Raw genomic sequence first — 20,495 nt, 5'->3', positions numbered from 1 at the left:
GTGAGGTGGATCTTTATACCTAGCATTCATGCCGCTCTTATTACCATGACGACGAATCAACGTGCTCGATCGCCTTGCCAACCGTACATTCTCGTCTCGACCGATTATTCCTTTCCTTGCTCGGCATGCTCAAGGTTTAGTAGTCCAGGGAATTGAAACCCAGGCAGGCCAAGCACAATCTGCATGCAATTACATGACACTACAAAGTCCCCAAAAAAAACGAAACTTGAATTAATTCATGATTAAATAAAAAATGTTCATGGATACCTCAGAATTAGACATGCATGAATAAAATCAACAAAATTAAATGATTTTTTTTTGTTTTAGAATCGCACAGTACCTATATTCCTAGAGATGCCCAACGGTCACATGCGGCCTCCGACGAAAGCTCACGCTCACAGGTCTGGAAAAGGCGCGACACTGTATGCGCCGAGCATGCCTGCATTCCCGGCCGTGACAACATTTAAACCCACCCACGGCATGCGATGCGATGCGAGGCGAGCCAAGCCTGGCCGATCACACCCGCGCGCCACTCTACTAAACCCCCGCGCCCCTCGTCACACTCTCCTCACCCACTTCACTACGCTCCCGCTCCCTCCCGGCGGCCGGCGCTCAAAGTTCAAAACCCTCCTCCCCTCCACTTCAAATTAAATCCCTCCGCCCTCCACCAAGGTTCGCTCACGCCTCACTCGCTCGTTGCCTTGCCGATGGAGAGCTACGGCGGCCGGAAGCGCGCGTGGAAGAAGGGCCCGACGCGGGGGAAGGGCGGCCCGCAGAACGCGGCGTGCGAGTACCGCGGCGTGCGCCAGCGGACGTGGGGCAAGTGGGTGGCCGAGATCCGCGAGCCCAACAAGCGCACCCGCCTCTGGCTCGGCTCCTTCGCCACCGCCGAGGAGGCCGCGCTCGCCTACGACGAGGCCGCGCGCAGGCTCTACGGGCCCGGCGCCTTCCTCAACCTCCCCCACCTCCGCGCCTCCGTCACCGCCGCCGCCGCCGCCGCGCACCAGCGCCTCAGGTGGCTCCCGGCCTCCGCCCGGGGCGCCGCCGTCCCGGCATACGGCCTCCTCAACCTCAACGCGCAGCACAACGTGCACGTCATCCACCAGAGGCTGCAGGAGCTCAAGAACGGCGCGTCGCCCACCAAGCCCCCGCAGGGCCAGGGCGGCGCCAGAATTATTACTCCCCACCAGCAGCTCGTCCCTCCTCTCCCGGTCTCCACCGACACCAACGGCGGCGTCGCTGCCCACGCGGCTCTGCCGCCGCCCATGTCCTGCTTCCAGGCCCTGGAGCAGGCGGTGGCCACGGCCACGACGGCGGCCGACGACGACACCGAGCCGTGCGAGGGCGCCTGCCCCGGCGCGGACAAGCCCCAGCTCGACCTCAGGGAGTTCTTGCAGCAGATCGGCGTGCTCAAGGACGACGAGGACGCCGCAGCCACCAAAGGCAGCTTTCACGGTGATGGCGAGGTTGGCTTCGGCGGCAACGGCGAGTTCGACTGGAACGCGCTGGCCGCGGACCTCAACGACATCGCGGGCGGCGCCGTCGGCGTGAACGGAGGGTTCCAGATGGACGATCTGCATGAGGTCGACCAGTTCGGAAGCTGCCTTCCCATCCCTGTCTGGGACGTGTAATCTGAGCCCATGATGCAATGTCCTGCCTATCTCTATTTGCATGCATGCACATGGGACCTCTCTCGTTACTTTTACCTTTCAAGCTAGCTAGCTCATGTACGAATCTGATTCTGGGTGATGAGTTTGGCATGATGAACTTTCATCAATTTGTTATGAACTGGGTCTACTTTCTCAAGCTTACAATTTTTTTTAAAAAAAAACTATGCATCTTCGAATGGCTATGATTAGTTCTCCAAAATGATTTTTCAGTAACTCTAGTGCATTGACAAACTTAAACGAAAAACATAGGCAGACAGGAAAAATAAGACAAATATGTGTATATATGGATCAGGTATCTCGTTTTCATCCAGAAACCGAAAGACAGGCATCAACGAGTATCCAATCCAGATTCATATCACATTACACCATCAGGCATGGACATTCACAATTAGTGCAAAATATATGATCGGCCACCGAACAATTGGTGGAGTCGAACATAGTGCAAAACACTCATCCTTATTCTGCTTAGCTGATGTTTCGGCACATGCTTTATTACTGTGCGCATCTGATCATCCCTCCACCAGTCAGTAACTTTGCGGTATCACAGCTACCACGGCAATGAAGATGAATAGCAAGAGAAAAATGCTCAAGGCTAGATAGGGCTCGATTTTTATTACGCCCAACGGAGGACCAAATGCAGTGGCTTTTACTTGTATATGAGAGCATCTCTCCCGGGTCCAACACTGGAACACCAACAAGCTCTTCTATCCTCTCTACATAGCGGCGAGCAGCTTGGGGAAGTTCACTGTAACTTCGAATGGAAGAATTGTCACTTTGCCAACCTGGCAGCACCTCATATAGTTGACCTAAAACACAAGACAAGGCATACATGAGATGAAAGATATGTATTCTTAGTGTTTCTTAATTCTTACCTGTCTAAATTGTTACTCCCTCCGTCCCAAATTATTAGTCGTTTTGACTTTTCTAGATACATAGATTTTACTATGCACCTAGAAATAATATATATCTAGATGCATAGCAAATATTATGCACCTAGAAAACCTAAAACAACCAATAATTTGGGACGGAGTGAGTACTACCAAGCTGGTTACTGTTACCACCAAATTACCAAAAGCTTTGGAGACAAGCTTATTATATTGTATTCCAAAAATAACATAAATTCTCCAAACATATGCTATGATTCAACTGACAGGGCGAACAGAAGTGCATTTGAAAGGTTTACCTGTACTTGCTCCAGGGTGTCAAGATCCCCAGGGAAGGATTGTAGCGTCTGTTCATCAGCTTGGTTATAAGAAACACCCACCTTAATTTCTGACAGCCCAGACAGAACATCAAGTTTGGTGAAGGATGAGAAGCCATTGATTTGGCAGCAGTACTTGAGTGCAAGCTGTGCTGATTTCAGCTGGTTTCGGCTGGTTTATGTGAGAGGGAAGAAGCTGAAAGAAGTCGAAAGAAGCGAAGCGAACGGAGTGAATGTCAAGCCAGCCACATCGCCTTGGGCGACCCGTTGTTGTGCCAAATTCCATTCCAGCTTTCCTAAGGCGATCACCTTCCTCTCCAAATAGTTCAGTTGGGAAAGGACCAGAGCCAACACTTGATGTGTAAGCCTTGACCTGCACGTAAAGTGTACATAATATATAAGCACTGCATCATGAAAGAGGACTGTATAGTTACAGTAGAATTATAGTAGTTTTAGCTTACCACTCCAATCAGGTCACCAATTATCCTTGGGGTGATGCCAAGGCCAGTGCATATCCCGCCAGCTGAAGGGCTTGAGGAAGTCACAAATGGATAAGTACCAAAATCAATATCCAGCATAGTTGCTTGACCCCCTTCAACCAGAATTTTCTTGTTCTGTTGGATAGATTCATTTAACACATGCACGGTATCAGCAATGAAGGGCTCCAAGCGGTCTGCAAACCTCTTGTACCTCTCAACCTCTTCCTTGAGCATGCTTTTACTGTACTTGAAGCCTTGAAATCTCGAAGCAGCATCTTTAAATAAGACATCAAGCTTATCCCCAAAATTGTCCATGTGCCTTAGATCCCAAACTCACAGTCCATTTCGAGTTACCTTGCTGGAGTAGCAAGGTCCAATGCCTCTCTTAGTCGTCCCTATAAAGGAATCTTCCAGCTCAGCTTCCCGAAGTCCATCTACAACTTGGTGCAGATCAAACAACAGATGTGCCCGGTCAGAGACCAGTATTCTTCCATCACAGCGGACTCTATTAGACTCAAGGCCATCAATTTCTCCAAAGAACCCTGAGACATGGATAACAACTCCATTGCCAACAACACACTGTGTCCCTTCATGGATAATTCCAGATGGGACAAGATGAAGAGCAAATTTATTGCCTTCAGCGTTATAGATGGTGTGTCCAGCATTTGCTCCCCCCTGTAACAGTATGGTGGAAACTAAGATAAGGCTGCTGATACTGATTGCTTGGGCTGTGTTCCAAGAACTTCATGTGACATGTATAAATATCTATAACAGAAAATCCAATAGCACAAACACAGGGAACTCCTGAGAGTTCAGGAAAAAATCATCATAGAAATCAAGCGAAAAGAAAATAAATAAGAGAGTGGCTATGTAATGCCCCCCCAGGAGCAGTAGTAATAGTACATACATGTTGCTGAAAAACTACATGTACATATATTATTAGAATATGCAAAAACACAGTGAAATGTCAAGATTGAGCAAGTTAAGTAATTCACAATGATTTGCTTTAGGAATACAAGGCAACTAGCACAACAGTACTTTACCCAACAGAACATAAAAGCTTGCAGCTTATTAGTTTCTCCATGATATAACCACACAGGCAAGATTATTATGCAATCCAGTAAAAATGTGTACTCTTTTGCTTGGATTAAAACTATATGTATAATCTGTACAGTTGGATCATACCATCCACAATTTCTCTGTCTGATTTAAGACAAAACATTCGAGCATGCTAGAAATGAAAATTTTCACTGGTGCATGTTTCAGTTAAATGAAACGAGTGCATGTTTCAGTTGAGGTAAAGTGTTTATCTATCAGAATCAAACATCCTAAGACACCTGTAATTGGACAAAAGGTGCGTGTATCCGAACTTTACTAAATCGTGGTCATATCACATTCTAGATGCCAATGGGAGGGATGCAATAATAACACCAGACGAAGATGAATTCTACGCATATCACTCTTCCACCATCAAACGCCAATCTAGGAAAAGAACCCCCGAATTCCATCCATTCGCGCTGCGAACTACCATTTTTTTAGGGTTAATTAGATATGTGCCATTACAATTATCATAGTTAGTTCGGAGATATACTATTACTATTTGTCATATTGTAAACGTACCATTACAATTTCAAATTTCTTGAAGATATGCCATTACTTACCCTTTCAGTGTGCTTATAAAAATATTTAGACCAAAATGCCCTCTCCTTCTCACGTTGGTTTGCTCCTCCCCCAAAATTGCCGAGCTCCACGGCACAAAAATCTGTGTGCTCCACTCCACCGATCCTTGATTCCACCGTGCGCCACACACTCCTGTCCCTCTGCAAGCAAATCTCTTGGGCAGCTCATGCTGACCAGATCGGCAGCCATGCACCGCTTGGGCCGTGGAGGAGCGGCCAGGCCAGCTGCCACGCGTCGCTACAGCTGCGGCGTCGCCGGCGCGCCCATCCTTGTGGCACCCGAAATCATGCACAGCAAGGTGGAGCTCGGCTGCGGCGAGGAAGTGCACGGCCTGCGTGGGGCGGAGCAACACCACCACCTCCGCGCATCGTCTCTAGCTGCAGCGCATCTGCCATCTTTCAGCACGAGCGTCATCCCGTCCGCCCTCGCCTGCATATCCCGTTACATCTCCTTCGCGTCCATCCCGCCGCCGCTCGCGAGCGGCGCTACAGCTGGTCGGCGGCCTGGAGCTACCCGGCAACGAGGAGGAGTACGGCGGGGATAGTGACCGGCGCGGCGAGAGGGGGACCTCCCCTTCGCGAGAGCTAGCAATCGATCGGCCATCGGAGAGCCGAACATCATGGAGAGAGAGAAGGAGAAGAGGAAGAGGGGATGAGAGGAAGAAGGTTGGAGCTATTTTAGTCCAAATATTTTTTATAAACACACTAAAACAGCAAGTAATGACATATTTTTTAAAAAATTGAAATTATAATGGTACATCTACAATATGACGAAAAATAATAATATATCTCCGAACTATAATAATTGTAATAGTACATATCCAATTAATCATTTTTTTAACATCTACTAAATTTTCAAAGAGCGCACTACTAACACTGAACAACTGTCTCAGGCATGGAAACGAAAACGATTCGCATCTCCTCACCTGGCAACGCGCGACAATGTCGAAGCGAGGGGCGAGCACGTCGACGAGCTTGCCCTTACCCTCGTCTCCCCACTGCGACCCTAGCACGCCGGAGACTTGGCTCAGCGCCGAAACCCTATCCTCAGTGAAATCCGCGTGAACAGCCACGGTCGCGGCGGACACGGCAGCGGGGGCTCGGGGGCATGTCTTAGGCAGACGCGCCGAGTGCACCGCCGGAGCAGCAGGGGAAAAGGATTTCTCGCTCCCGGCGGCACACTACTAGAAAACAGGCCAAAGATCCAGGCCAAAAAAAAACCACTTGTTGCTTGAACCGGTACTAATGTGAGACATCAGCACCGGCTGCATCAATAACCGGTACTCTTGGCCTGCGTCGAGCACTGGCAAGGCGTGCCACGGCATAAACCGGTGCCAATGCACTGACAAAGGCACCGGTAACTCCATGAGCCGGTACCAAATTGGCCATGCATCAATGGAACCGGGTGGTGCCACGACCCGGTGCTTATGGAGCAGACATTAGCACCGGTGGAAGAAACCACCCGGTACCAATGCCTCTCGCGTCTAGATATTTGTAAGTGCTGGCCGTCCTCTCTCTCGTCTCCCTACCCCTCTCATTTCTCTAGCTCTCATCTACTCTACCCCTATCTCTCGTGCGGGCGGGGCACCGGTAGGCCTCCGGCGATGGCCTGCAGCTGGCGCACCGCGGACCAGGCCCGGGAGACGCTCCCCGACAAGGACCGCTGCTGCTCCGGCGGTGGTGCCCCTGGACCTAGGGGCGGCGGATCTGGGCCTCCCCGAGCAGCGCGACGGGGGCGAAGAGGACGGCGGCGGCGATGGCGAGATGGTTTCGCCACTGGCGGACGAGGTCGAGGCCGTCACGGACGGCGTTGCAGAGGTCGAGCGCCTTGACGGCGCGGTCGAAGAAGTCGGCGACGAGGCGGTCGAGCGGGGGGCGCGCGGCGGCGGCGGCCCCAGGGCCGAAGAGGAGGGCGCGGAAGTCCTCGAGGCAGAGAAGGAAGGCGTCGAGGAGGCGGGTGGTCCAGGCGAGGGAGAGGAGGTCGGGCGGGCCGTCGGCGAGGAGGTCGGTGAGGAGGTCGGCGGCACGTCACTGGAAGGCGGCGGCGGCGTCGAGGTCGGAATCTCCGGCGGCGTGGAAGGAGTGGATCTGGTTGTGGTCGCGGCGGAGGGAGCGGATGGAGCGACCGATGGAGGCGAGCGGCGCGGCCGGGGAGGAGGAGGAATCGACCGGGGCGCGGCTGGCGAGGAGCTCCGCGGCGGGTGAGCGGCTCCGCGCGGCCGGTGAGGAGCTCCGTTGTAACACCCAGGTGTTAATCACCTGTAGTTATGGTTAATCGTGTATTTGAGATCGTAATTAACACTAACCTTGTATGCATAAAATCATTTAATTGCATTTTTGCTAGTTGTTAACACATGAAATTATGACTAGTTTTCAAATCCAATGAAACATACTTTAAAAATAACTTTTTAATTCTTGCTCAAATAAACTTTTGTCTTAAAACAAAGTTGTAGAGTTTGGAATGGTGAAAAACTTTCGTGTTTATGGTTTTTCAAGTTTCAGCACAAAATTTGAAGAAAATCTTTAGTTTTGCTTTGAATAGTTCATTAATGCTTTGGTTTCAAAATTTCAAGTTTTAAACCATGATTTGAGCTTCAAATGAAGTTTTGCCTAAAACAATAGTTGGAGGAAATCAAATTTTGAACAACTTTCATTCTTGGAATTTTTCGAGTTTCTATATGAAATTTTAAGTTTTGGGCGGTCAAAATCGAGCTAAGTTTTGTTGAATCATTTTTCTCTACTCTCTCTTTTTCCCTCTCCCTCACTCCGTTCGCCGTCGGTCCTCTTGCAACTCGCCACCCGGCTGCCTGCCCATGCCGTCGTCTGCTCGCTCGTCCTTGCGTCGTCCTCATCCTTATCCCAAGCCGGCAGCCTGCTCTCTTCCTCGTCTCCCTGGCTCGGCCCCTTTTCTTCTTCCTATAGCTCCCACTGACCGAGCTCGAGCAGCTCAATGTCAGCCGGCCAAATCCGTCGGCCACACCTCCTCCCTCTCCGATTCCGCGCGCCCAAGCCTTCCCCACCCCTTCCTCTCCTCCTTGCTCGCCTATGAAGGCAGCTCCGGCCACCGATGCGGCTGGAGTTCCACATCTCGTGGCCGCTGGGCACCTCATGGCAGCCTGCCAGTCACCTTGCTGGTGAACTCTATCTTCCCGGCCACCAGGGGTACCACTACCTATGCCTGTGTATCTAGCACTCCGGTCCCTGCAGCACAAGATGCTCCTACACGGTGGCTCCTCCATGTGCTGGTGCTCCTTCCCAGCACTTCAGTAGGCAACAGGTCTATTTCCTTCCTCTCTCTCTGTTCCTGTTCCTGCGACTAGTGAAAGAGAGGAACAGTACAAGCTAGTTAATTAGGGACGCATGTTAGTACTTGTATATTTTAGATCTAGTGACCTCCATATTAACATAATCATAGCTCCCAAAATTATGAACTCTTTTCTGTTGGCCTACTTGTGACTTCACTGATAAGTGCGTGTTTGTTGATTTGTTGTTTCAGACTGAAGTCACTATGATTTAGCATTCTTGGAAGTAATCTAATTCATCAGTTTTGTGCTTCACATTCAAATAAGAGTGCTTCTGAAATGTTGTTGGCCTCATCAGACATTTTTTTTTCTCTCTTGTAAATATCTCACTTGTTAGATGCATGGCTAATCCATTGTTCCTTGAACAAAAGAAATTAAAAGAGCAGACTCGTTAGCCTCCTAGAAACATGATCCATCCAGAACAATTACCTATTGTAATGAACCATGTTAAAATGTGGTCAGAGTTCTTTTTCTGTACTCCAATTAGTTCAAGTGTCCTAAGCTAGTCAAATAGGAATGTGATTGTACGAAACTCCAAAGAGCAAGCAGTCAGCTTTGGCTGTTTCGTGCTCCTCCTGTACAGCTAATTTTCTACTGAGGAAATAGAATGAGAGCCATTTGAAATTGTTTGTGTATAAATCATTTATGCATAGTCCATTCAGTCCTTGACTCGTGGTCGCCGCGGCTCTTGTGCTGTCTCCCAATAACCATGAATGTAGCTTCGGCAGCAGCTCTTGCAATCCTTTTCTCATGTGCAGATTACTGACGAGAGTTCTTGAGTAAAAGAGTATAACTAGGTAGTCTTTTCGTGCAGATAATAAATGAATAGGAAGCCACTGCTATCAGTAGAAGCATTAGTACTCACGACAGCTGGGTTGCTAGAGTGTTGTGAAATAGGAAATCTGAGCAAGGTCACCATAACCCGGCCACACCTGTTGTTTCACTGTTAGCACCTTGCGTTTATGCATTCAATCCTTCTCAGTATGCATCATATTTGGTTCAGTTCAAAACAGTGCTAGCATGGCATGTGTGCATATGTGCAGTAAAATAATCAAACTTCTTACCGGTGCCATTAGCATAAACTGATAGCTAGCTAGCTTGCTTCTTTAATGAGATGTTTTTGTGAAACATATGAATGCCATTAACTTGTATGAAGGAGGAGTTTAGGAAGTAAATACTTCAGACACGAAACAAATAAAATTGGATCATCATCAGCTTGCACCCAGTTATTTTTGTGCATGTATGGAAAATATTATGCAAGTATTCATACTGATTTGCATTTGCATCGTTGCATATCATATAGGTACGCTAGATGCACGACGTGTGGAGCTAAAGGATAAAGTCGGAGCCGAACCCGAAGATGATGTTTGGTTGACATATCCAGAAGATGGATGGATGGATCCCGATGTGCCCGACCGAAGGCAGGTGCTCGTCAAACGAGTATCATCTAACTAACACTGACCTTGTGTCAAATCCCAGGCAAGCCCCGGAGCATAACTCCTAATTTGAGTATTCAATGTTTATTTAAGTATTTGTGCATTTAAGTATTAGGAGTTGTATGAAACCCTAGTATGCATGCTCTCCCTAGGTACCTGTGAGTCCATACTAGTGTGCAGGTATCGTTAGCAATGCTCTGCTAAATAGGATTTCGGTAGAAGTCGAGTGATTACTATCACTCGCGAGTTTAGGATCTTGATTCTTTAGCTATGGCTTTGAATGAGTTGTTGAGTAAAGAGAAATGGAGACCGGGCGGAAATGAGTTGGTTTAATGGTATAGAATGGATGAAAAGAAATCTCCGCCTGTGTCGATTGAGGACCGTTCCGTTGTTGGCAGTGTTGATCGAGGATTGAACAGTACTAACCACATACCGGAAGTAGGAGGTAGTCGAAACCGGTGAGCTATGTACCACTTTACAGCGGTGATTTGAATTTCCGTCATGCTACGCTGGGCGTGGGAGTTGGCGGGTGTTGGATAGGATGCCGCCTCCGGGTTCTCCGGGAGTTCACCGCGAGGGGCCCATCACCTGGGTTTTAGCAGGCGTAGTTCAGATGCCGTGGTAATGATGGAAACAGTTGACGCGCGTGACCCGACGGGGTTTACATGCGTCGTGTGAGTTAGGTCCACCTTGCAAGGTTAAATCGGATCGATTCGCCGTGACTCGCGGTTATGAGAGCCTTGATCTCTTTGTCACATCGTAGTAAAGGATGGAATGAGAATGAGTTGAAGACGTTGAATGGTTTAAATATAGGTTTAATGTGATCAACCATGCTTGCTTAGATGTCAGGCAAATTTAGTTGGTACTTGATAAACTTAAATTGAGCTAAAATATTGAAAGTAAGGATCCAGTATTAGTAGTCTTTCAGCAAAACAAACTCCAGAGCCAAAAAGCTTTGCATGTCTAGATAGTGGGCTAAGTATACCCGTGTCGGGTAAGTCTTGCTGAGTATTAGTATACTCAGGGTTTGTTGTCACCCTGTTTTCAGGTATTTATTATTGGTGGAAGCTAACCAGGATGCACATTGGTGGGCTCGATGTGACGTCCTCCCGACTTCGTAGTTATCGTGATTTTTAAACTAAACTTCTATTTAAATTCCGTTGCACTTTTAATTCTGATAATTTGTTTAAAACTCATTTTGTGAAGTTCTGTTTTGTAATTTAAATTTGAGAAACTTCTGTTTGCACGTAATCATCTGTGCTCACCTTCGGGTGAGACTTCCGGTGTTTTCGATCCTTAACCCAGCAGGCTGCCAGATTACACCATTTTAAGTGCGCGGTGGCTTGATTAATACTTAAAATGGTAGTTAGCGCACTTAACCCGGTTTAATTTGGGCGGTTCTGCCACATCCGTGGCAGGCGAGCAACTCCCGGCCAGCGAGGGTCTCCGCGGCGGCGAGCGGCTCCACCCAGCCGTTGGTGATTTTTTTTCTTTTTTTTCTTACTTTTCTGAAATAGAGATGGGTGTTGATTGTATCTATCCTGTGATCGATTCTTTGAATGATAAATCTATATATGGATTTTGTATATGTCGATCCAATATTTTGTGGTTGATTCTTGAATGATTGGTGGAAGGTGGGAAGAGAACGGAAGAGGATACGAGGGAACGGGAGAGGATGCGTTGGAACGGGGTGACCGCCTTTGGTACCGGTTGTTATTTTCAACTGGTGCCAAAGAATACTTTAGGCACCGGTTGATTTACCCGGTGACGAAGAGGGAGGCCAAAGGTCGCGGTTTCGGGGTACCGGTTCAAAAACCAGTACCTATGTCTCCTTTCAACCGGTGCCTATGGCTGTTTTTTTAGTAGTGGCAGCCCGGTGGCTGTGTGTGGAGAGTGACATCATGGTCCCAGCCTTCGAAGGATTTAGGATGGTCTCGGCCTCTCGGGTAGCTTGCTGCTGGGCTTTCCCTTTTGTTTAGGGCATGTTTGGTTTACTTCCCACCTCAACCTGGCTAGCTGCAGCGATGCACGCTCCCTTCGGCCAGGCTTGCCAGGTGCAGTAGCCTCTTGATTGGTTACCGTAGCCATGCATAGAAATCGTTTGGTTGCCTTGCCTGCACGACTAGCGCTCAACAATCTTTTCTCCTATGCAGGCTTCCCCAAGCAGCTCATTCCTGCACCGCAGGAGCCAGGCCCGGAGGAAACGACCGAATCCATCGTGGGAACCTGGCTCGAGTGGTATGGTCGCATGAGCGTAGCCTGACTCAGCCGTCCGTGCAGGCAAGCAAACATGGCGCAGCTGCACGACGTCAGCCTGGTCACAGGACAAACTGGCATCCAAACACGCCCTTATGTACCCGGCTGCACTGCAAGGGGCATTAGAAAAAGGCCACTTGCAGTGAGCACACTTGCAGCAAGATTTTTTTCCCTATAGAAAACGAGCTTTTTATTGCTCAGAAATAACAATTCAAACAATCAACAATTGAAATAATCCTACAAAATCTGATTCAAAATATGGTACGCTAAATTTTCTTCAATATACATAAAAGGACATGGCTAATTTACAGCTAACCGTAAATTACAATAATCACACGGCCGCTCCATTTTGGATGCATGCCTGTATGTGAGGAAAAGAGAGGAGAGAAAAAATGATGACGCCCATGCATACATTTAATTCAAAAATAAAAAAAGATTATAGTTTCAAAATCGAGCATCAAAATCAAAATCCGATTACACCGTTGTGTTTGTTTCAATAAAAGCTTTAAAACAAGATCTCATACCACTATATTTTGATGATATATTTTTTAGTGTATTCTAATTTGCTTTTGATGTTTGCAAAAATTGCTTATGGGTTTACACAATATTGCTTTGCTTGGCAGAATTCAATTAAGTGGATATTGGTGCTTCATGTTGTGAAGATTCATTGTTTGGTGTCATTAGTAGATAAAGGTAATAACTTTGTTAGATAGGTGAATGTTTATTGCATGGTCAATAATAGTCAACTTTAGCAGATCGGTTAACCAAGTTAACTAATTTATTTTATTATTTTTCTATTATACATAAAGAAATTTATGTGTTTTGAAATGTTGTCAGACATATACAAGTAGGGTCTTATTTCGAAGGTCTTTTCGAAAGAGATAATTGTGCAATTGAAAATTAAATTTGATGAATTATTTAAGAGCTATAACATTTTTAAGTTTTAAAATTGCTTGCACATGCCATGCACGTGGATGTGGAGATAAATTTAGCTTGCGGTGCATTACCAAATGGACGGTCAGCCGTAATAAAGTTATTACCATTATATTATTAAGAAAGAAAAAGATATCACTCATTGTGGTTGCTGAAAACAGGATCCTAATTTTGTGAGGACAGTATGGTACGATAGCATTTTAGAATCGGACGGTATAATACAAGATTCTACATGATCCTAACATATTTTTCTCCAATTATTTCATTTTAGTAGTGGTGCACACGTTTATTTGTGTATTTTAAAACAAAATCTCATTAATAAATATAGGAAACATCTAGAATAAAAGTTTTAACAAACCTAGATTTTTTTAAAAAATATCAAAATTCTTTTTAATTTTCTAACATTTTGATATCTAAAATACATCTTGCCTTGCATATACCTTAGAACTTGGATTGAGGCGTATATAGGAAGGAATAAATGAGATGTTTTCTTAGAAAAACAGTAAGAACCAGAAGTTTTTCTAATCCTACAATAATCATCCTACCAGGATTCGACCATGATCATGCAAAATAGTTACCAGCAGTGCAAAAATATAATTACGGCTCCTATCTTAATACGAGATATGCTACGACCATTAAACCACATTTTTTTTGGCAAAGTGATCATAATTTCTAGGGTTGAAAACGAAAACGAAAATTTTCGATTACCGGGAACGTTTTCGAAATTTTACCAAGATTCTGGTGTAAATGAAAATGAAAACGACTACCGAAAATATGAAAACAAAAATAATATTTTTATCCAAAACTGAAAGCGAAATGATTTCAGCCTCTACTGACAATTTTCAAAAATTACTGTATTTATTCGGTAATTTACCATATGTATTACCGTATTTGAAGCTCAGCCCAACACATGCCTGAGGTTCAGCTGTAGGCATAAGCAGCATGCGGCCCTACACTAGCACTATTCTTAATGGCATGCTAGTCTATGTTTAAATCTCTATTTGAATTTGGTTAATGATCATGTATGACTATGTCATGTATGCTGTATGCAACTTTGTGTCATACTATCGTGCATGCTACTATGTGTCAGTTATCACGGTTTGGTTCGATATTTGGATTAATATCTTAATCGAATCTTCACTATTTGCATATGAGATGTGTCAAGTCATATAATTAATGTTATGCTCTATTGTTTGATGTATTTATCATTTTTTAAATACTGGTTTGATGGGTTTCGACCGTTATCGATGTGTTCTCGACCGTATATTTCCGTTTTTGAAATTACCAGAATACCGGCGCCGTTTTCGTTTCAGAAAATACCGTACCGCTTTCGTTTCCGATGAAAAAAATGTGAAAACGAAAATGGTGGAGTCTTTCGTCGATCGTTTTCGACCGTTTTCATCCCTAATTTCTATGCGTGTTAGCGTGAAAAAAAAACGTAAAGTCATCTTCCAGATTAGAAGACGAACTTTGAGAGTCACCGCTTAATACGCTTTCTGTCTTCTCCTTCCCTGAACCAAAGCCTGACCCAATCCACCATCGTACGAAGCGCTCCGCGGCCGCCGAGAGATCGCGGCGAGCGCCACCCATGCTGCGCGTCGTCGTCTCTACCCTCCCCGCCCTCTGCCCGCTCCTCCGGCGCCAGCCTCTGCTAAACCCTAAACCCCTCATCCGCGCTCGCCTGCCGCAGTGGCCGTTCTGCGCGCTATCGTCCTCCGCGCCTCCCGCCACCCCCGCGCCCAGCGCCGCGGGGGCGGGAGAGGCGGTTCGAGTGGAGGAGCACCTGACGCTGTGCGCGGCGGCGGGCCGGGCGCCGCTGCGGGTGGCGGTGCTGGTGAGCGGTGGGGTGGACAGCAGCGTCGCGCTCCGCCTCCTCCACGCCGCCGGCCACCGCTGCACCGCGTTCTACCTTAAGATTTGGTTCCAGGTATGCGCGTAAGCAAAATCATTGTTTACCATTCGAGCTAGTACTGGAAATGCTAAGCTGCAGGATGCCTTGTGAACTTGGTTCTATAATTTGTAGGAAGATTTCAGGAACTTTTGGTCCGAGTGCCCGTGGGACGAGGATTTAAAGTATGCACAAGCTGTTTGTGACAAGGTATCGTTCAAATTCCAGATGGAACATGGTGTTCCATTGAATAGCTAGTCTTCAGTATATGTACACGACTAATTTTGGCTTACACTGACTGACGGACTGTTGTCTGGTTTTGTAGATTGATGTACAATTGGAGGTGGTCCATCTGTCCGATGAGTACTGGAACCATGTGGTGAGTAAGCTTCTTTTTTTATCTCTTTTCTTACCCGAGCTTTGTCAATGCACTTGCTATGGTATTTACTCTGAGAAAAAATATCACCAATTTGATACCTAGGTATCTCACATCATCAATGAGTATCGCTGCGGCCGCACACCAAATCCTGATGTTCTTTGCAATACAAGAATAAAGTTTGGTATGGACAGCACTTTTTATGTCACTATGTTACTCTACTATCTTATTTCTTTCGGGTTTCATCTCTAGCCTACCCCAACTTGCCTGGGAAAAAAGGCTATGTTGTTGTTGTTGTATGTTACTCTACTATCGAATTTTAAACTTCATGTTGATGTTCATTTTTCAAACTATGATGCTTTTTCTTATTTTTGTTTGTGCAGGGGCTTTCTTAGAAGCTATTGAAAATCTGGGATTTGACTACATAGCTTCAGGACATTATGCATATGTAGTCCATCCTTCTGTTGAAAATACTGATGCACCGTCGCTACTACTATTATCAAAGGATAAGGTACTTCACACATCGCCCGCTCAAACAGGTCATTTGATTTCTGTGGACCCAGTTTGCTAATTCTTTGTTTAAACAATTAGGGGGACTGGAATTTGTAATAATGTAGTTTGATTGTTAATTTTGTTTGATACTGTCATATGAACCACCTTTTGATTCTCTAACTCTTTTATTACAGATCAAAGATCAGACCTATTTTCTCTCTCATCTATCTCAGTCTCAGCTAAGAAGGCTTCTTTTCCCGCTAGGATGTATCAAAAAGGTTTCGTGGATTTTCAAAAACCTATTTGTCATGGGGCAGATGGCACAATTTTCTTTATTACTTTTTTTTTTGTCTTGTATTATGCAGGATGAGGTGCGCAGGCTGGCTGCTCAAATGGGTCTTCCTAATCAAGGTAGAAAGGACTCACAAGGGATATGCTTTCTTGGAAAGGTAAACATTGTAGTATTGTACCTGCCCTTAGTAATCAATGTTCTTGGTATATGATACCATCACGGAGCTAAACAAGTTTCTGTTTCTAGGTCAAGTTTAGTGAGTTTGTTGAAAGACATATAGGCGAGATGGAGGGAATCATATTGGAAGCTGAATCTGGAGATTACCTAGGGAACCACCGGGGGTTTTGGTTCTATACAATTGGTCAACGGCAAGGATTGCGGCTTGCTGGAGGACCTTGGTATGTACAGCCTTTTGATGCATACTCAATCTCAGTATGCTTTCATATTATCAGCTTGTTAGGCAACAATTTGTCTAGTAAAAGTTACTGCTCTTCCCTATGTAGTTACAGTATCGCAAAATTTTTCCATGATCGTGTAAAATGTTTATGCTTTGGTTTATCCTAAAGCTCTTTAAATGAATGCCTTCATATCTTGTGCAGGTATGTAGTTGAGAAAGATGTTCAAAACAATGTAGTTTTCGTATCAAGGAATTACTATTCACTGGATAAGCGGAGGCGCACATTTCGTGTTGGATCACTAAACTGGTTTGATGATTCTGGACCTGGAAACAGTGAACGACTTAAGTGCAAGGTAACATGGTTCCATACGGTAGCTTAAGAGCAGTATGAATGTATGGTACATGTTCATTGGCCTTTGTCTGTCTTGAATTGTTTGGATGTCATAACCATCTGCTGCACACAAGTTACAATGGTGAATTTGCATAAATATGACTCCTATATGCTGATAAAAAGCTTCAGCTGACTGATCAATTTTGAGTGATCTGGCATTAATATCCTTGTTTTACATTTTCGCATCAAATAGGCCGCATTATCTTTTTGCATCAAACATAAGTGGTTAAATGATTAATCTCCCTAATGTAGTCATCAGCATGTGCCATGTGTTTTTTATCCCTTATTTTAACAGTTGATGACTTGAAAATCTGAATGCGCAGAATAGAAAGGGTCTTTGCATTTTGTAGTGTGGGGGCGATACATGGAGTTAATTGATCTTGCTGATCCCTGATGCTCGAGTATGGCTAAAGTAGTTTGAAACTGATTACCTCAAGATTGATTTAGAAAATCAACAACAAAGTGGCTATACTGCTTCAAACTAATGCCTGATCTATCCCCATCCTTCTCTTAATCAAGTTTCTCTTTGTTTTATGTCAATATTCATAGTGCCTAGTATGTTCCTGTGTGAATTTACTGGTGTCTATGCTAAACTGCTAACATGAAAATTCTTGCTCCTCAGGTGCGGCATAGCCCTGAATTCCATGATTGCACTGTGACAAAAGAGCATACCGAAGAAAATGGAGATGTTTTGATGGTGCGACTATCTGAAGATGACCAGGGATTAGCAGCTGGTCAGTTTGCAGCATTCTACCGTGAAGATTTATGCCTGGGTTCAGGCATAATTTTGGATTCCTGGGATGAGACGAGCTTTCCCATCTGCTCAAGGGCACTTGAAATCGCTAGATTGGAGGACAAGTCGAGCCTAGGGAAGCCAGTAAGAATCATCAACTTGGAACACATAGTTAAACCAGAACAGGAGGCAATCAAAGTAGCCTGACGGAACCCAGCTGATGTGACCTTTTCCTTACTGCACCAAGGGTCCTGCAAAGCTATATACACTGGCAGTTTCGCGAGCCCTGTCAAAGTGTCAATTCAGGAAAGAGGAAATCCGGGGTGTTCCAGAAACTATCGCTGTGTTGCCTCCAAGCGGGGAACTCCAGGTCTTTCTTGGAAAGATGACAGTGACATGCTGTTGGGGAGCTTGCGTTTCAGAAGAGAAAAACTTTGCTTCCGGATAGAACCGGCGTTCTGGCGTCCTTGACTCCTTGTCCATGCAAGGATGAAAGGTTGATTGGTTGACCTGATATAGATCGTTGACAGTTATTTCCCGATCTGAATTCAGTAGCCAGCAGTGGTGCGGTAAACTAATACAGGGAGGGAGATCGTTGCGTTGTACTGATCAGGGTTTACAAAACCGGTGGCAACCGGTCCGGTTTGACCGGTTACTGGTCAAACCGGTCCGGTCCGATTCCGGTTTGGGCTGGTACCAAACCGGCTCAAATTCAAAATTCAAATTTGAATTCAAAAAAATGAAAAATTTCCAAAAAAAATTACTAAAAATACTTCAAGGTGCGACGAATCTAATGGTGTCAAATTTTTTCAAAAATTCGTTCGTTTAACATACTTTTCAGGCATTTAAAGTTAAACCAAAAAAAAAAGAAAAAAATAAGACGGCCCATTAAGGCCCACTTGGTAAACCGGTCAAACCGGCCAGTATACCGTTCCAAACCGGTTACACATGCGATTTTAAATTTGGATTTGAATTCAAACCGGCCGAAAAAACCGGTCAAACCGGCCGGTATACCGGTACGAACCGGTTGAACTGAGTTTTTTGAATTTAAATTTGAATTCGACCGGTACCGACAGGTTTCCGGCCAAACCAGACCGGTATACCGTTACCGGACCCCGGCGGTTTGGCCGGTCCGGTCGGTAAATGAAACCCTGGTACTGATACGACTTTGTAACTTGTATAAATTCCGAGGATAACGTCGGCGCGTGATTGAACGGTACTGGCCATTAGAGAAATCATACGTGGATCAAAGTGGACGATCAGTGTTCCTGTACTTGGCGTCGGTGCGACGTGTACCTGTCAGTACAGCCAGGTGTACCGTACCTACCATACGTCTGGTACTCTGTTTTTTTAGGACTGTCTGGTACTAACTACTTTGGTTCGGGCGTGCTTGTGAGTTGTGACAGCTGATACAGAGAAGCGCTCAATTTTCATGTCTGATCAGAGGAGCTTGTAAGTTGTAAGGCATCTCAACACTGCCATCTTGCTTGGGACTTTTGAGGCATGTACCTTCGCAGAACGCGCACCAATTCTCAGGGCAGTTGCCAATATTGAGGCCCCGGCCGGGACGACGTCCTGAGATGAGATGTACTAGAACGCAGGCGCAACCAGCGTCAGGTTCACGCCACGCCGCTCGCATCCGATTTGCTTCCCTGGCGAGAGCGCGGGGAAAGCCATTTTTGGGGCCTGGCAACCCCCATACCCAAGCTCAGATGGCCCCCGCGTCGCCCCCCGCTTGGGCGACTCCGGCGGCGCCTTCACTCGCCACCGCTAGCCACCTCCCCTCACCCAACTTCCTCGCCGTCGCCAGAGGGACTCGTCGAAAGCCCGTGCGGCTCCCTGGGATGGCGACGGCGGGGTCTCCTCTCATCGTGGTGGTCACGTGCTCCGGGTGGGAGCTGCGCACAGCGGCCACCTTCTCCCAGCGGAGGCGCGCTCGTCCCCGGCGTCAGCGCGCATTTCGCGGCCTCGGCAGCCAGATCCGGCTTCGACGGGGGCGGATCCGGCGGCTGCGCGTCGGGCCCCCTCGGGGTGAGCTCGGGCGCGACGGTGGGGGCTTCTCCCGGCGCCCGACGCGCAGATCCGGGGCACCGGACGCCGTGGCGGCGTCGGCGTGCATCTCGCGTCCTCGGTGGCCGGATCCGACGTGTGCGGGGGCGGATCTGGCCGGCGCAAGTCGAGCCCCCCACCGGGTGTGCTCGGGCGCTGTGGTGGCGGTGGGGACTCCTCCCGGTGCACGACAGTGGGTGCCTATGCCGGTGCTGTTGGTTTTTGACAGCCTCGAGGTTCGGCGGTGTTACGCATGCAGGGGAGTCAGGTCCGGCTCTACACGCTGTCCGATCGGAAGGGGTGGCGGCCGACGCAACTGTGCGGTTGCTACATGCAGCCGGCGCGTTGATGCCCTCTGAAAAGCTCTGGTAGGGTGGCGGGACAATGGCGATGGTGGTGTTGGCTGGGTAGGGGCCTGCTTCTTGGCGGACGACCTTGCTAGAGGGCTGCTTTGGGCGAAAGCCTTGGCGATGGTGACGCCGGTTGGCGCCACTTTCCCTGTTGGGGGTGTCGATGTCCGGACCCGGCGGCCTAGCACCAACTAGTAATCGATGATGTGTGTTCCTAATCCTAGATGGTTGATGCAAGAGGTAACATAGTAACGCAAGGGTTTATCCTGGTTCCGGACACGGGGCCGTACGTCCAGCATGGGTGTGCGAGTGCACTGTATTATCTTGCACCGAAGTGTCTGTAGTAGGGGGTACAAGCGAGGCGAGAGAGGGAGGGAAACTCCCGAGTCTCTACTAGAGGAGGAGATGATTGAGGCTAGTGACAATATCGGGAGAGTGAGCGAGTGTGTGTTCTGCAGGTGGAAGGCGAGATGAGATGAGAGATCACTTGGGAAGGAGCCCGCCTCCTCCTTTTATAGACACAAGGAAGGGCGGAGTACATGTACGGAAAATCTCAGGAGTCGTCGTCTTT

At 47.0% G+C, this 20,495-nt stretch overlaps 3 protein-coding genes and 1 pseudogene across 4 annotated transcripts; 2 read left to right on the top strand and 2 right to left on the bottom strand.

The window, feature by feature from the left end:
• The first annotated feature begins 549 nt into the window (after positions 1–549).
• LOC120691861 (dehydration-responsive element-binding protein 2E-like) lies at positions 550–1,784 on the top strand. Its single transcript, XM_039975060.1, has one exon. It carries the CDS (start codon positions 708–710, stop codon positions 1,629–1,631), a length of 924 nt encoding a protein of 307 aa, XP_039830994.1. The 5' UTR covers positions 550–707; the 3' UTR covers positions 1,632–1,784.
• A 177-nt stretch (positions 1,785–1,961) lies between these two features.
• LOC120689375 lies at positions 1,962–6,396 on the bottom strand (annotated as a pseudogene).
• Positions 6,397–6,593: 197 nt separating this feature from the next.
• On the bottom strand, positions 6,594–7,054 carry LOC120689374 (protein ROH1-like; the record flags this gene model as incomplete). Its single annotated transcript, XM_039971663.1, has 2 exons — positions 6,594–6,695; positions 6,743–7,054. Coding segments are annotated over 2 exons (414 nt in total), but the record flags the coding sequence as incomplete, so codon positions are not given.
• Positions 7,055–7,825: 771 nt separating this feature from the next.
• Positions 7,826–18,906, top strand: LOC120690253 (tRNA-specific 2-thiouridylase MnmA-like). 2 transcript variants are annotated; one of them, XM_039972847.1, is made up of 11 exons: positions 7,826–8,306; positions 9,635–14,883; positions 14,980–15,054; positions 15,170–15,223; positions 15,326–15,404; positions 15,604–15,731; positions 15,907–15,990; positions 16,078–16,161; positions 16,251–16,402; positions 16,604–16,754; positions 17,415–18,130. In XM_039972847.1, exons 2-11 carry the CDS (start codon positions 14,545–14,547, stop codon positions 17,730–17,732), a joined length of 1,464 nt encoding a protein of 487 aa, XP_039828781.1. In that variant the 5' UTR covers positions 7,826–8,306; positions 9,635–14,544; the 3' UTR covers positions 17,733–18,130. The 2 variants fall into 2 exon arrangements, 1 of the variants encoding a protein (XP_039828781.1); XR_005681668.1 differs by lacking the exon at positions 7,826–8,306 and adding an exon at positions 18,680–18,906 and having other exon boundaries at positions 14,448–14,883; positions 17,415–18,127.
• Positions 18,907–20,495: the final 1,589 nt, after the last annotated feature.

Source organism: Panicum virgatum, chromosome 9N (assembly GCF_016808335.1).
Source record: "Panicum virgatum strain AP13 chromosome 9N, P.virgatum_v5, whole genome shotgun sequence".
In the NCBI taxonomy this organism is placed as follows: Eukaryota; Viridiplantae; Streptophyta; class Magnoliopsida; order Poales; family Poaceae; genus Panicum; species Panicum virgatum.
Note: the sequence above shows the minus strand (reverse complement) of the source record. Positions and strands in the feature narration are given on the sequence as shown.

What these genes read in the sequence shown, in the direction of transcription:
- LOC120690253 (XM_039972847.1), top strand. Translation starts at nt 14,545, where the DNA reads ATGCTGCGCGTCGTCGTCTCTACCCTCCCCGCCCTCTGCCCGCTCCTC. An exon ending in ACCTTAAGATTTGGTTCCAG is followed by an intron (nt 14,884 to 14,979) that starts GTATGCGCGTAA and finishes TATAATTTGTAG; the next exon opens with GAAGATTTCAGGAACTTTTG. An exon ending in CGCTAGGATGTATCAAAAAG is followed by an intron (nt 15,991 to 16,077) that starts GTTTCGTGGATT and finishes TGTATTATGCAG; the next exon opens with GATGAGGTGCGCAGGCTGGC.
- LOC120691861 (XM_039975060.1), top strand. Translation starts at nt 708, where the DNA reads ATGGAGAGCTACGGCGGCCGGAAGCGCGCGTGGAAGAAGGGCCCGACG.